The sequence below is a fragment of the Cydia splendana genome, chromosome 1, assembly GCF_910591565.1.
Source record: "Cydia splendana chromosome 1, ilCydSple1.2, whole genome shotgun sequence".
Classification (NCBI taxonomy): domain Eukaryota; kingdom Metazoa; phylum Arthropoda; class Insecta; order Lepidoptera; family Tortricidae; genus Cydia; species Cydia splendana.
Window position 1 is genome coordinate 21,870,536 of NC_085960.1, and position 12,504 is coordinate 21,883,039.

General features: G+C 37.1%; 2 protein-coding genes across 2 annotated transcripts in view; one reads left to right on the top strand and one right to left on the bottom strand.

Annotated features, from left to right (window-relative positions):
- The window catches only part of LOC134797873 (muscle-specific protein 20-like), a 36,476-nt gene extending 25,740 nt beyond the window's left edge, over positions 1 to 10,736 (top strand). The window contains exons 2-4 of the mRNA XM_063770226.1: positions 7,766 to 7,974; positions 9,096 to 9,216; positions 10,371 to 10,736. Of these exons, the coding sequence (XP_063626296.1) occupies positions 7,766 to 7,974; positions 9,096 to 9,216; positions 10,371 to 10,562 (522 nt within the window). The 3' untranslated portion in view covers positions 10,563 to 10,736. The remainder of the gene's footprint in view (positions 1 to 7,765; positions 7,975 to 9,095; positions 9,217 to 10,370) is intronic.
- LOC134797806 (muscle-specific protein 20) overlaps positions 1 to 12,504 on the bottom strand; it is a 22,707-nt gene continuing 10,203 nt past the window's right edge. Inside the window, exons 2-5 of the mRNA XM_063770173.1 lie at positions 1,656 to 1,794; positions 1,008 to 1,207; positions 792 to 912; positions 1 to 563 (exon numbers count right to left, since the gene is read on the bottom strand). Coding sequence (XP_063626243.1) covers positions 381 to 563; positions 792 to 912; positions 1,008 to 1,207; positions 1,656 to 1,794 — 643 coding nt within the window. The 3' untranslated portion in view covers positions 1 to 380. The remainder of the gene's footprint in view (positions 564 to 791; positions 913 to 1,007; positions 1,208 to 1,655; positions 1,795 to 12,504) is intronic.

Genomic DNA, 12,504 nt, shown 5'->3' on the forward strand with positions numbered 1-12,504 from the left:
AATTCTTAAAAATAATATTTATTATAAAATAATATTAAATATTTACACATAGGTACTTGTAAAAATCTTAACAAAAATAAAACTCGTTAGATTATTAATTCTAATAGTAGCAATACAATAAAGTAATAAACCCTGGTGATTTTAATCAGAAATCTCACATATCAAATGTTTCATTTAATTTACTGTAGCTTACATTAGTAAATTATAAAGTATCATTAGATGAAACATAGTAAAGAAGACCACAAAAACTACATCCAGTAAGTAAAAAATACAAAAAGTCATCCAACCCTAAGCAAACAAGACTGGAATATGCTGTTCTCGTAAAAAATACTGATTATGGCCGTACGAGATACTTGTTGAAAAAGCATTGAAGAGATAAGTTACATGTGGCGGGTGTTGCCGAAGCCACCATGTCCCGACTGAGAAGCGCCCTTGTTGAAACCCATCTGAAGGTTCAGCTCCGAGTTGTGAGCGCGAAGCTGTTCTTCCGTGAAAGTACGTTCATTCTTGTCAGCCATTTTGGGTCCAAGTTGAGGGCCGGTCCATTCGGGGTGCTTTTGGGTCTGAAACAAAAACAAAAACATTCTGAAACAAAATATTTGATAGAATAATTAAATTTGTTCCCAAAAAGTTGTAAAAACATTCAGGTTTAATATATCTAACCTAAATTTATAACCTTTTATAGATTCCTTTGAATTAATATTAATAAGAGGAAATCAAAATAAAGAAAACTCCAAACTAAAATTCCATAGTTGTAACTAATTAATACACTGAAAAAGTATAGGACTTACAATCCTGCCAAGAGCGTACAAGCAAAGAGTAACTTGGGGGATGTTACGCTTCTCGAACAAATCAGCAGTTTGGAAGATTTCTTCCTCCGGGACTCCGTACTTCTTGATAGCGGCCTGGAACCTGAAAACAAAATTATTTGTTTACTCATATGTCATTAAACAAACTCTTAATTTGTTTGTCTTGGATGATTTTTATTTTCGACAGTATTGGATTACCTTTGGATGTTTTCCATCAGCTGGAAGTTGGTTCCTTTCTCCTGGATTTTTTTGACGGAGCCAGGCAACAGCTTATTGGCCAGTTTGCATAACACGATGCCATTTTTCAAAACATCCTCGTAGTCCCCAGCAGGCAGAGGCTCTCCGATAACCGCCTGAATCCAGTTCAGGACTTCCTGTTCTTGTTCCTTATTCCTGGGCTGAAATTAGTATAATTATCATTAGCAATGTCGTAAACGTTTTGAACGCCGGCCATAAACTCCGGAGCCAACTCGTTTGATGGCCGCTCCAGCATCATCTCCAAAAATAACGTCTTAAGTAACTCGGGCGCCTAAAGATCCCCTCTGGAAAGTTAAGGGAGAGATTTAAAAGATCGTATGCGTCTACTGACGAGTGCGCGCAGCTGCGCATACGCGTCTAGCTCATTAATCCGTCATTGACGTCAGAGATCACTTACAAAACTTTCGTAGACTGCTTCGTATGTTAAATTAACCATACGGTTGTGTTTAAAAGCGTCGGTGACAGGTCAAGACAATGTTGAAAGCACAATCTTTTTCTTGGCATAAGATTAATTTTGAAAAAGTTTAGTGACCCGTTCTTTAAAAAAATTATAACTACGGAAACTATAGCCGAGTAAAAAAAACTTACAGCCATTTTGGTGATATAAAAGCACTGATCACTGGGGCGAGCTTTCGCGGCGGTACCAGCGGCTGGACTGGCGTTCTGTTGCCGCCCGCCCAGCACCGCGTCGCGGGGGCGGGCTGACGCCCAAATGTTTTCTGCGGCACTGTAAACATATCATAATGTATCAGTCAAGTGCCAACTCAACAGAAGGCTGGGTCCCGTAGGAAACTAAATATATTTTTCAAAATATTGTCTTCGGTTATCGCGATAGTCACTCATGAAACATAACTATTTGAACGAATAAATTCGTTAAAATGGATATATCTTTTGTTTTTCAAGTTGCCTTAAAAATTTTGGTAGCAAATATCCGGTGATGCATATTTAGGGAAGTATTTCTACTTTGCTTTGAAACATTAACAAACCCAGCACTGCAAATCCTAGAATGGATTCATAGAAAACCTTTAGAGGAAAGAGGACAACCGCTTCTCCATACAAACGTAATCCCCATTTTCCTCTATGGATATTAACATTATTTTTAAATTCTCCTAGTAGTTAGGGAGGCGAATAGGGGAATTTTCGGCAATACTCGAGCGTGGCAGTTTAAGATATGAGAGATACCTTAGACCTAATAGAACAACCTTGTAAAGTATTTAGCTCTATATGTAGTGACGCGCGCCTAGGATAGACGATCAGATTAGTAAAAAAAAATGGATAGTCTGAAATACTCGAGCGCGTCAGATTAAGATATTGGGGGTTGATTTTAGTGTTTAAAGACTAAATTTAACTAATCTGACGATAAGTCCTTGACGCCGCCGAGTTATAGGGTCGCGAACTTGTAAAAAAAAAAACGTTAATCCGGCATTCTCGAGCGCGATTTATTTTTAAATATCGGCGAAATTATGTTAGTGTTTATTTGTGGCTACTGAACTCTAATAAATGTAAGAGCTGTGATCAGTTATATTTTTATTTCCACCACCAACCACAACACGACCTCTCTCCGGATGTAAATAATTTATCTTTTTTGATATTAGAATTTATTGCGTAATCAAATTATTAATACATTACATAGTATTTGAATTACCTAGATATTATAATCATGATTACTATTGTAATATGAAATAGAAATAACTGCAAAATGATCCGGTTGTGAACTTACATGTACCTATGGAAAGTATCGTAGAATAATTTACGAATTTACTTACACATTAATTATCTAGTGACGTATTAAAACTGATTTATGGCTCATAGTTCAAATTAAATTACTTTCTTTATTTTTATTACTATATAAAAAATATTGGTGTTATTTCAAGTAGACACACTACTATTTAAACTATAAACCGAAATAAATGTCATATACGAAGGAAAACATTACCAAGGCCTGAATTATGGACATAATATGAACTGAATTTATATTTAAATTATATAACTTTTACTTTTGTAAAAGTACCTATCTCGAATTAAATGTTGGATATTTATAGTTTCGATAAAAATATATGAAAGACGTTTGGTAGTAATGAAAGAGACGGCGCTTTTAATTAATAACGAGTTCTAGGAAGACTCTCATTAGGTACTTACCTAGTTATTATGATTTGTGTGTATTAATATCGATTACACTTGCGTCGACATTTAATTAATCAATAGTAATCGTGCATTTTTGCGCCCGTCAAACCTTGGTATGCTAATAATTAATAAATTGCAAGGTTATTTAAAGTAGGTAACGCAATTTAATATTAAATCGATATTTACTACTAGTTTATGTAATGGATTTAATCTCAACACTTTAGACAGTTGTTAAGAATAATCAATGAACTGAAACGCTGGGCACAGAAATAGAAGTGTTGAACGGCTTGAAAATTAAACACGCCATGACGTGCGAGACGAAGACTTCGAGGTTTCCGGTAGTGAGGAAGCTGATGAATTAGCGTAATGTAGATGATGGCCGGTTTGGAAAAACAACGCTGGTATAAAAGAGGAAATGTAAAAACAAAAACTATTTCGCCTCCATATATGCTGGCTTCCACACACTGCTGGGTCATCAGAGTGCAGTTCATAGAGACTGCTTTTATTGTACACTACTTTTTTATTTCGAACACCAAACTTATTTCTGTACATGTAGGTACATTTGTGGTGTTATAAAACGAAAAGGGACACATTATTGGTGCAATAAGTTAATTTTCTAAAATTAGATTGACTGCAGTGGAATCGAAGACTTGTGAGTAGTTTTTTACCGAGTCATTTAAATATAATTTCTTAGTTCTTTCGGGGTTCTTCTATTAGAATATTTGATTTCGTAAATGGTTATATTTTACAATACCACGTCCTTGCAAATATAAAATAAACATAGATCCCGTTATCAGGAAAAAAAATCCAAAACAAACGTAATTTGTTTACAATATAGGTTATATAAATGTAAGAATATAATGAAGGGAAAATTACATCTAAATAAACGCCAAAGATAGCGTCAGTCAGTTCGGTAATAATATTTTCATCACACTTGCTCGGAAAAGATGTATTTACACGTAGGGCTTGCGGGCGGGAAATTGAATTTTTCGCCCTAGGGCGGAAAAAATCTTTTCCGAGCAAGTGTGATGAAAAACACTTATTTACACGTAGGGCTTGCGGGCGGGAAATTGAAATTTTCGCCCTAGGGCGGAAAAGTGTTTTATACAGAAGTTTGTTTTTATTAATTCTCCTTTTTTTCCTTACAAGTGTGATGAAAAACATTGTGTGTGCCACGGGCGGTAAAGAAATTCCGAACTCGTGAACATTTTAAGCCCTCGCTTCGCGTCGGGCTTAAAATTGACACTCGTTCGTAATTTCTTATTTCCCGCCCTTAATACACAATGTACTATTTATGTATTGTTGTAATAAAGAAGTGTTTTTTTATTGTAGTGTAAGTGTAACCCTATATTAACTAAATTTTACTCCCGTCCTCTTTCTTAGAATTTATAAATATTTAAAAGTCAATAACCTATAAATTCAAAAAAATATTGGCTGACATCATTCGGGAGCCACTTAACCCGACATTTGGCAACAATAATGTATTTTCGAATAATTTGAAGTGGGTATTTCTATTTTCACAGCAGTCGGTGAAAAATTGGTCTAAAGTAATATATGACGCCACTTGTCATCGAGTCGCAGTAATTTTTAAATGATTGACTCGAATTTAATATTTGTCGCACGTGCACGTTTGCGTTGTTTAATTCTTCAGTTACAATGCAACAAATAGGGGCCTTATTTGTCTCGAGAAAGTGACAATAGTAATTTGTTTTTCCTTGTAAGTAAAGGGCAAAGTTGTTGTCTAACCCCTTGCAAGGAAAAGAGCAAGAGCAAGCGAAATATTCCAAAATTGAACCACGAGTGTAGCGAGTCGTTCGAAAAGTGGAAACTTGAGCGTTGCCAGGGTTTCTAGGCACGAGGGTTAAACAAACTTTGCTACCGAATAAAATAAAAAAAAATCACAACACTAACGCGAGAAAAAATGTAATCAAATCCAAATGAAAATTCAATTCTGCCAGCCGAATTGAGGTTACAACTCATATTTGCATCAAATTACTTTGCCACTCTTGTGGATAAAATGCAACTTTCTCATCAATTTTTGAAGTACTAGTAGGTAGTACTAGTAGTAGTGGTAGTAGTTTAACTTAAATACTCTCTTTATACGTACTTATGAATAATAATTTAAGTAAATGTTAAAGTAATTTTGTAAATAATCTTTATACCTATAATTTTGGAAGTTTTGGAACGTATCTATGCCAGTTACTTTATTGAAGTGAGTTTAGACTAAATGAAATAATGATTCGGTCAAGTTGTGTTCTAATGTATGGGGAAGACAAACAAATTATAGCCAGCATTCAATGAATGTAGTATGATACCTTTGGGTATGGTGCTTTACGCACACTAGTGTTCCATCCCTTGTACCTTTGGTCTTGGTATGGTCCATACCCAAAGGTATCATACTACATTCATTGAATGCTGGCTATAATTTGTTTTTCAAAAAACACAATTTGACCGAATCATAAATAAATAATAAATAAATGTAGAGCACAGTGTGTGAGTACTGATTTTAGTGGTCTCAAATATTCTATAAATGATCCAGTTTGGCCGCTATCCAAGCTGAAACAACAAACTGGTCACGTAGCTGGGGAAGCCCTAACATTTGCAATGAATACCTGTATTTAATAAATAATACATCATTGCCTCTTAAGGGGCTATTCATAAATTACGTCATTTCAAATTGTGGGGGGGGGGGTCTGGACATCGGATGATGGTAGCATGACGTAAGAGTAAACGGGGTCATTCGAAGCATGATTTTTGGATGATTTTAAAAATCGTCAAAAATAGGGAACGTAATTTACAGGACAGCCCCTAAGTAGGTATACAAACTTTAATTACCTACTGAAATGAATATATATGAATCGTTTTCGGCTCTTGTGACGGAAAGCTGATTTCTGCTCATAATCTTAATTTCTAAAAATAATGCGGACATGAAAACAGCTTGTCGCATGACGCTTGAAGCTCGGGACTCTCAGTTTCTCCAAAATTCACTATAGAATTGCGATATTAATTTTCCTACTTTACGCACTTGTATCGTAATGTACTATTACGCTTAGTTAACTAGACAAGTCACGTAATAATTTTGTAGATCTAGCTGCCTAGGCTGTTTGTGTTGCAATGCACTCGGCTAAGTGATGCTTAGCTGTTGTTAAACCTAAATTGCTTGTCCTTTACAACATACGTGGTAATATGAGAATGTCCCACGACAAGAACAACGCTTTCACAGACGTATGATTTTCTGACATTACAAAGTTGTGTGAAATCCATTAATAACGCATTTCCCTGCATTTGGTATAAAATAATAATACGTTAGTTAGACTTTGACTATTGGTAGGCACAACAAAAAATGCGATAGATTATGCGTCCCAGCAAATATGTATATAATTTTCAAGGCATCTCTCTCTTTGCATTACTGTAGATGCCCAATAGAAAGCAGAAAAGTCAAGTCTTATAGTATTCAACCAACCGACCACCAACCACCACCAGTCAGACCGTCAACATCTCCTGAGGGTGCCTCGTAGAGAGGCGAAACACGTGTCGAGTATTGTTCTTTTGGTGGTGGTTTGTTATATTTATTTGCGTATTTATTTTTGCGGCGGGAGGGTGGGAACATTAACATAACGGTTAGCACAAGGTTAGCACTGATTAACAAGCACGTTATCTTTTCGCGGATTCGCAAAGTAATATTTTGGTTTTAATTCTTATAGTATTTTTAACATAGATTGGGTACGGTGACAGCTGTCATCTTCATACTATTATTGCCAAATATCTAATGTGATGACATGGTATAATAATATACTCCGCCTGGTACTCTATTCCGAGATTCGCGTATGACCTAACTGACACGGGCCTACGTCATCATGCTGTTTACAGGTTCTCAAACTTTAAAATGTGGGAGAATTTTAACCAACGTTGAAAATTATTTTAACGGCATTAATTTTAAGTTATTCATGTAAAAACATAGTAAAATAAAACAAATCTAATGTATCAAATTAAACTTTATTTATCTATACAAGACAAACGTTTGAAAAACTAATTCACAGTTACACATTAATTACCAAGCTTACGACGTGAACAGTTTGGAAAACACTGCGACTGCTGACACTGAGCGAGAAGGAAATAACAATTAACACGCGTTCGACAAGGATGACGGTCAGGGCATGAAGTTATCTAGATCCGAATTGTCAAATGTGACAGCGCTATCCTGTGTTGCCAGTAATGTAAACAGAATTACCCGAACGTGTGAAATTTCTTTCGTGAATCGGAAGATATTGCTAACGAATAATTAAAAATGACGTGTTATTGTAAAATTTAAGATAAAATACATATAAATGAAAATTATAATATTATAAAGAAATATTTTAACTTATTAACCATAGGTATAATGTACCCATGTAACATGTTATGTTGAAATAAAGTGGCAATGTTATTGTGACGTAGGCCCGTGTCACTCTGGGAATAGAATACCATGTTTTATTAGACCATGATGTGATGATAGCTGTCACATCCTTTTCTACTTATTATTTTCCGTTTTACCTCCACATTTATCATAATATTCTTCAATATTCATATTCCAGTGCGCTGGCAAACGTGAGCCCGAGAAGGAGGTAGAAGCCCAGCGATGGGTAGAAGCCGTGATCGGAGAGCGGTTCCCCAACCTGCCCTACGAGCTGGCGCTGCGGGACGGCATCATCCTCTGCAAGCTGATGAACCGGCTGCAGCCCGGCATCATCACCAAGGTCAACATCTCCGGCGGGGACTACAAGTTCATGGACAACATTAGCCAGTTAGTATACAAAAATAGTTATTTGTTTTACAAGGGGGCAAAGTTGTTGTTTAACCTCTCGTGCTAATATTATAGCGTAAAATTTCAAAATTGAATGGAATGGTTCCAAAAATGAAATCTTGGGCGTTGCGAGACAAATTTTACCACCGAGCGAAACACAATTTTTTTTACCACACCAACACAAGGAAAATACTAATAGTAAAATATCAAACAAAATCAAAGCAAGTCGATTCTACATGAATGTTTTTAAATATTTATCATTCAAAAACATCATTTAAAAGTCAATTATACCAGCAAACGTAAGAAAACAACTCAATATTTGCATTTGATTACTTTACCTCACATGTGAATAAAATGCAATTTTGCTATCGGTTTTTGAACAATCAAGAGAGCCTTTACCAGTTGGTGTGGTGAAAAACATATTTAGTATGCGTATATACGGTGAACCCATGAAAATGTTAAGTAGGACGTTACTGTGCTTTGTCGTCGTGTATTGACTAAATTTTCGTGGGTCGACATCTATGCGTGGTAGAGTGTAATGATAATATTTAATTTTCTTTGGCACGCTCTACCTCTACAACATACCTACATTATTTGATGGATATCAACAAGTGCGGTATTGATGTCATTACAATTTAGAAGCATTATGTGAATATAATAAATTATATTTTATAAGTAGGTATCTACTAAACGGTGCAAAGCAAAACACTGATTTAAACTTTCACGATTATTAAACATTATCAAACTGCACAACGGGACTTAATCGCGTATTTAAGTTTTAAGATTTACCTCCGACGTTTCGAGGACGGCGTTGTCCCCGTGGTCTCGGAGTCTCGGAGAAGACTGGCTCAAGTTGACATCAACATCTTCTAGCCGCGCGAGTTTTTCGAACTACCCGCACTTGGTCTTGTTTATCAGTTTGAACGTTTTGCGCACTAGGGATGTCACTCTGTCGACACACAACACTAACGATATTCGATTTATCGACTGTCGATATTCGTTTCCGCTTACATTTACTAATGACTGGATTCCATGTGGATGAGATCTTAAAGCAAAGCATTTACGTCAAGGAGTCTTATTTTATTTATTAAAATTTACTTGATTTTCCTCCTTTTTCGCAGGTTTCAAAAGGCGTGCGTGAAATACGGCGTGCCCGACGTGGACCTGTTCCAGACCACGGACCTTTGGGACCAGAAGAACATTGCTCTTGTTACCACGACCATCTTCGCCATTGGCAGAACTGTAAGTTTGCTAAGTCACATACTTACTTTATTACTACATACTTTTTTTCAAGTATATTTAAAACGCAATAACTCTCTTGTGGTACACGTAATGAATCGTATAAGCACTGTGTCTACTTATATCAGAGGGGCCCTAGTCAATATGCCAATAGTTTGCGCTTCGACAAGTAAACGCTATCTGTCTCTCTATCACACTGATATGTAAGACTGATATACCGCCAGAAAGCTTTTCGTAGACGTAGCACAAGCGATTGGCATCTTGGCTAGGGCTCCTGATATAAGTAGACACACTATCATCGCCACTTTTGCTTTCTACCGATTAGTACATGTACTGGCCGCGTAGCCAACATGCCAATCGCTTACGCTTCGTAGTTCGTAGCGATCGAAACGTCGTCACTGTCGCAAAATTATTACGTATCTTGGAAGAGTGATAGAGAGACAAAGAGCGTTTCGTTGTCGTAGCGATAGCGATTGACACCTTGGCTAGACCGGCTGATGTGCCGTTGGAAAGTTTCGAAGTTGCAAAATTACCACACTACATAGACCTTTTTAGGGTTCCGTACCTAAAGGGTAAAACGGGACCCTATTACTAAGACTTCGCTGTCCGTCCGTCCGTCCGTCCGTCCGTCCGTCCTTCCGTCCGTCCGTCTGTCACCAGGCTGTATCTCACGAACCGTGATAGCTAGACAGTTGAAATTTTCACAGATGATGTATTTCTGTTGCCGCTATAACAACAAATACTAAAAACAGAATAAAATAAAGATTTAAATGGGGCTCCCATACAACAAACGTGATTTTTGACCAAAGTTAAGCAACGTCGGGAGTGGTCAGTACTTGGATGGGTGACCGTTTTTTTTTTTTGCTTATTTTTCGTTTTTTTTTTTTGCATTATGGTACGGAACCCTTCGTGCGCGAGTCCGACTCGCACTTGCCCGGTTTTATTATTATAGTCAATCCCATGTTCTATCCTCAAATCCTATTCCGAGAATTTAAACAGAATCTTAATTTCTTCAGAATAATTATTTAGAACACGGCCATAATTCACTCTCACTATACTTGGTCCAAGGCACAATCGACCAAAATAGCTACTTTGCTATCATGCTCGCCCGCGTAAACATTTTCATGACCTGGATTCACCGATATTGTTTTTTTTAGGCTTACAAACACCCTGAATGGCGCGGTCCTTTCCTCGGCCCCAAACCTGCTGAAGAAAACAAACGCGAGTTCAGTGAAGACGTCGTTCGGGCAGGACAGACTGTGATCGGGCTGCAAGCCGGCACCAATAAACACGCGACGCAGTCTGGACAAAACTTTGGCGCATCCCGCAAGATCATCCTCGGCAAGTGAAGTACCAGGGCTATAGGATGTTTGAAGATGATGCCTAGTCTATGTTAGCAGTAATAGTTTTATTTATTATTTAATCAACTGTTTCATTAAATACATATTTACCCTTATGTTTATAATTATAAGTATGACATTTAAGGCGGTAATGTAACAATAAATAAATATTTATTTACAATTTTTACATTGATGTTTTTTATTATCGAAAACTGTGGGGATGCATAATCTGGCAAATCAATTGATTAGCAGAATTATTAGCAGAAAAAGGAAATAATTTCAATATTTCTATGCGAAATCGAGAAATCACGCCAATTTTTTTCTAATTTGCTACCACCAGAGTCAGACCAAGAAAAGTCTGTAGCGGATTTGATAGCCCACGCAGTGCAAGTATTATTTTAAACGTCAAACTTCTATGAAATTATGACGTATTTTAAATAACACTGGCACTGCGAGGGCTATCAAAATCGCTGCAGACTTTTCGCAGCTTAACTCTAACCACCTATCTAATGACAAAATTTATTTTTCATATCACCTATTCGGAAAAGGGCTTTTTCTTCCCCGCTAGGAGGGATCAAAGTGGCACTTTTCCTCCCTGCTAGGGGGGATCAAAGTGGCACTTTTCTGTTCTAGGACACTGATTTTGTTATTTTTTGCATTCTTTTTTGAGCTTGAATAATATTTTGAAACATAATAATTGTGTCAACACTAAGATTTTTTTATTTTTCTCATAGTTGATGTGAAAAGCAGTATGTGTCACACGGTATCAAAATTATTTCGTCTTGGGCGCTAACACTTGAATCCCTCATTACGCTCAGGATTCAATGTACGCCCTTGACGGAAATATATCATTTTGATCCCTTGTAACACAAATTACTATTTCACATCACCTAATCAGAAAATGGATTTTTCTTCCCTGCTAGGAGGGATCAAAGTGGTACTTTTCTGTTCAACGACATTTCATTGCCAGTATAAAATATTAATATAATTAACTATGAACATCGTATGTACAGCCTGGCAAAAAAGAGTAGAAATTAAAAAGTGGCAACACTGTAGTGTCAACACTAAAGGCCGTAACACACTATCGCACCGCACCGCGACCTTGGGGCTATTCATAAATTACGTCATTTCAAATTAGGGGGGGGGGGTCTGGACATCGGATGATGGTAGCACGACGTAGGAGGAAACGGGGTCATTCGAAGCATGATTTTTGGATGATTTTAGGGGGGGGGGTCCAAAATTGTCAAAAATCGATGACGTAATTTATGGACAGCCCCCTTGGTGCGTCGCACCCATAAGGGAGAGCGAGAAAGAGATATCTGTTTCTCGCTCTCACTTATGTGTGCGCGACGCACCAAGGTCGCGGTGCGGTGCGATAGTGTGTTACCACTTTAAGATTTTTTTATTTTCCTCATAGTTGATGTGAAAAGCAGTATGTGTCACATGGTAGGGGCTATTCATAAATTACGTCATTTCAAATTAGGGGGGGGGGGTCTGGACATCGGATGACGGTAGCAGGAAGTAGGAGGAAATGGGGTCATTTGAAGCATGATTTTTGGATGATTATAGGGGGGAGGGGGTCAAAAATCGTCAAAAATCGATGACGTAATTTATGGACAGCCCCGTATCAAAATTATTTCTTCTTGGGCGTTAACACTTGAATCCCTCATTACGCTCAGGATTCTACTTTAGAATCCCTCACTACGTTCGGGATTCTATTGTAGAATCCATCGCTTCATTCAGGATTCAATGTACGCCCTTGACGGAAATATATCATTTTGATCCCTACAAGGGACAAACTACTATTATTTCTCAGACTACCTATTTACCTATATCAAAATTAAATTAACCAAGCAAAGAGGCTGCAATAACAATATAGTTTTCACCTCACTAGCTTGTACTTAAAGGCGTTTTTTGTTCTTCAATAACTGATGAGAAAGTTGCATTTTAC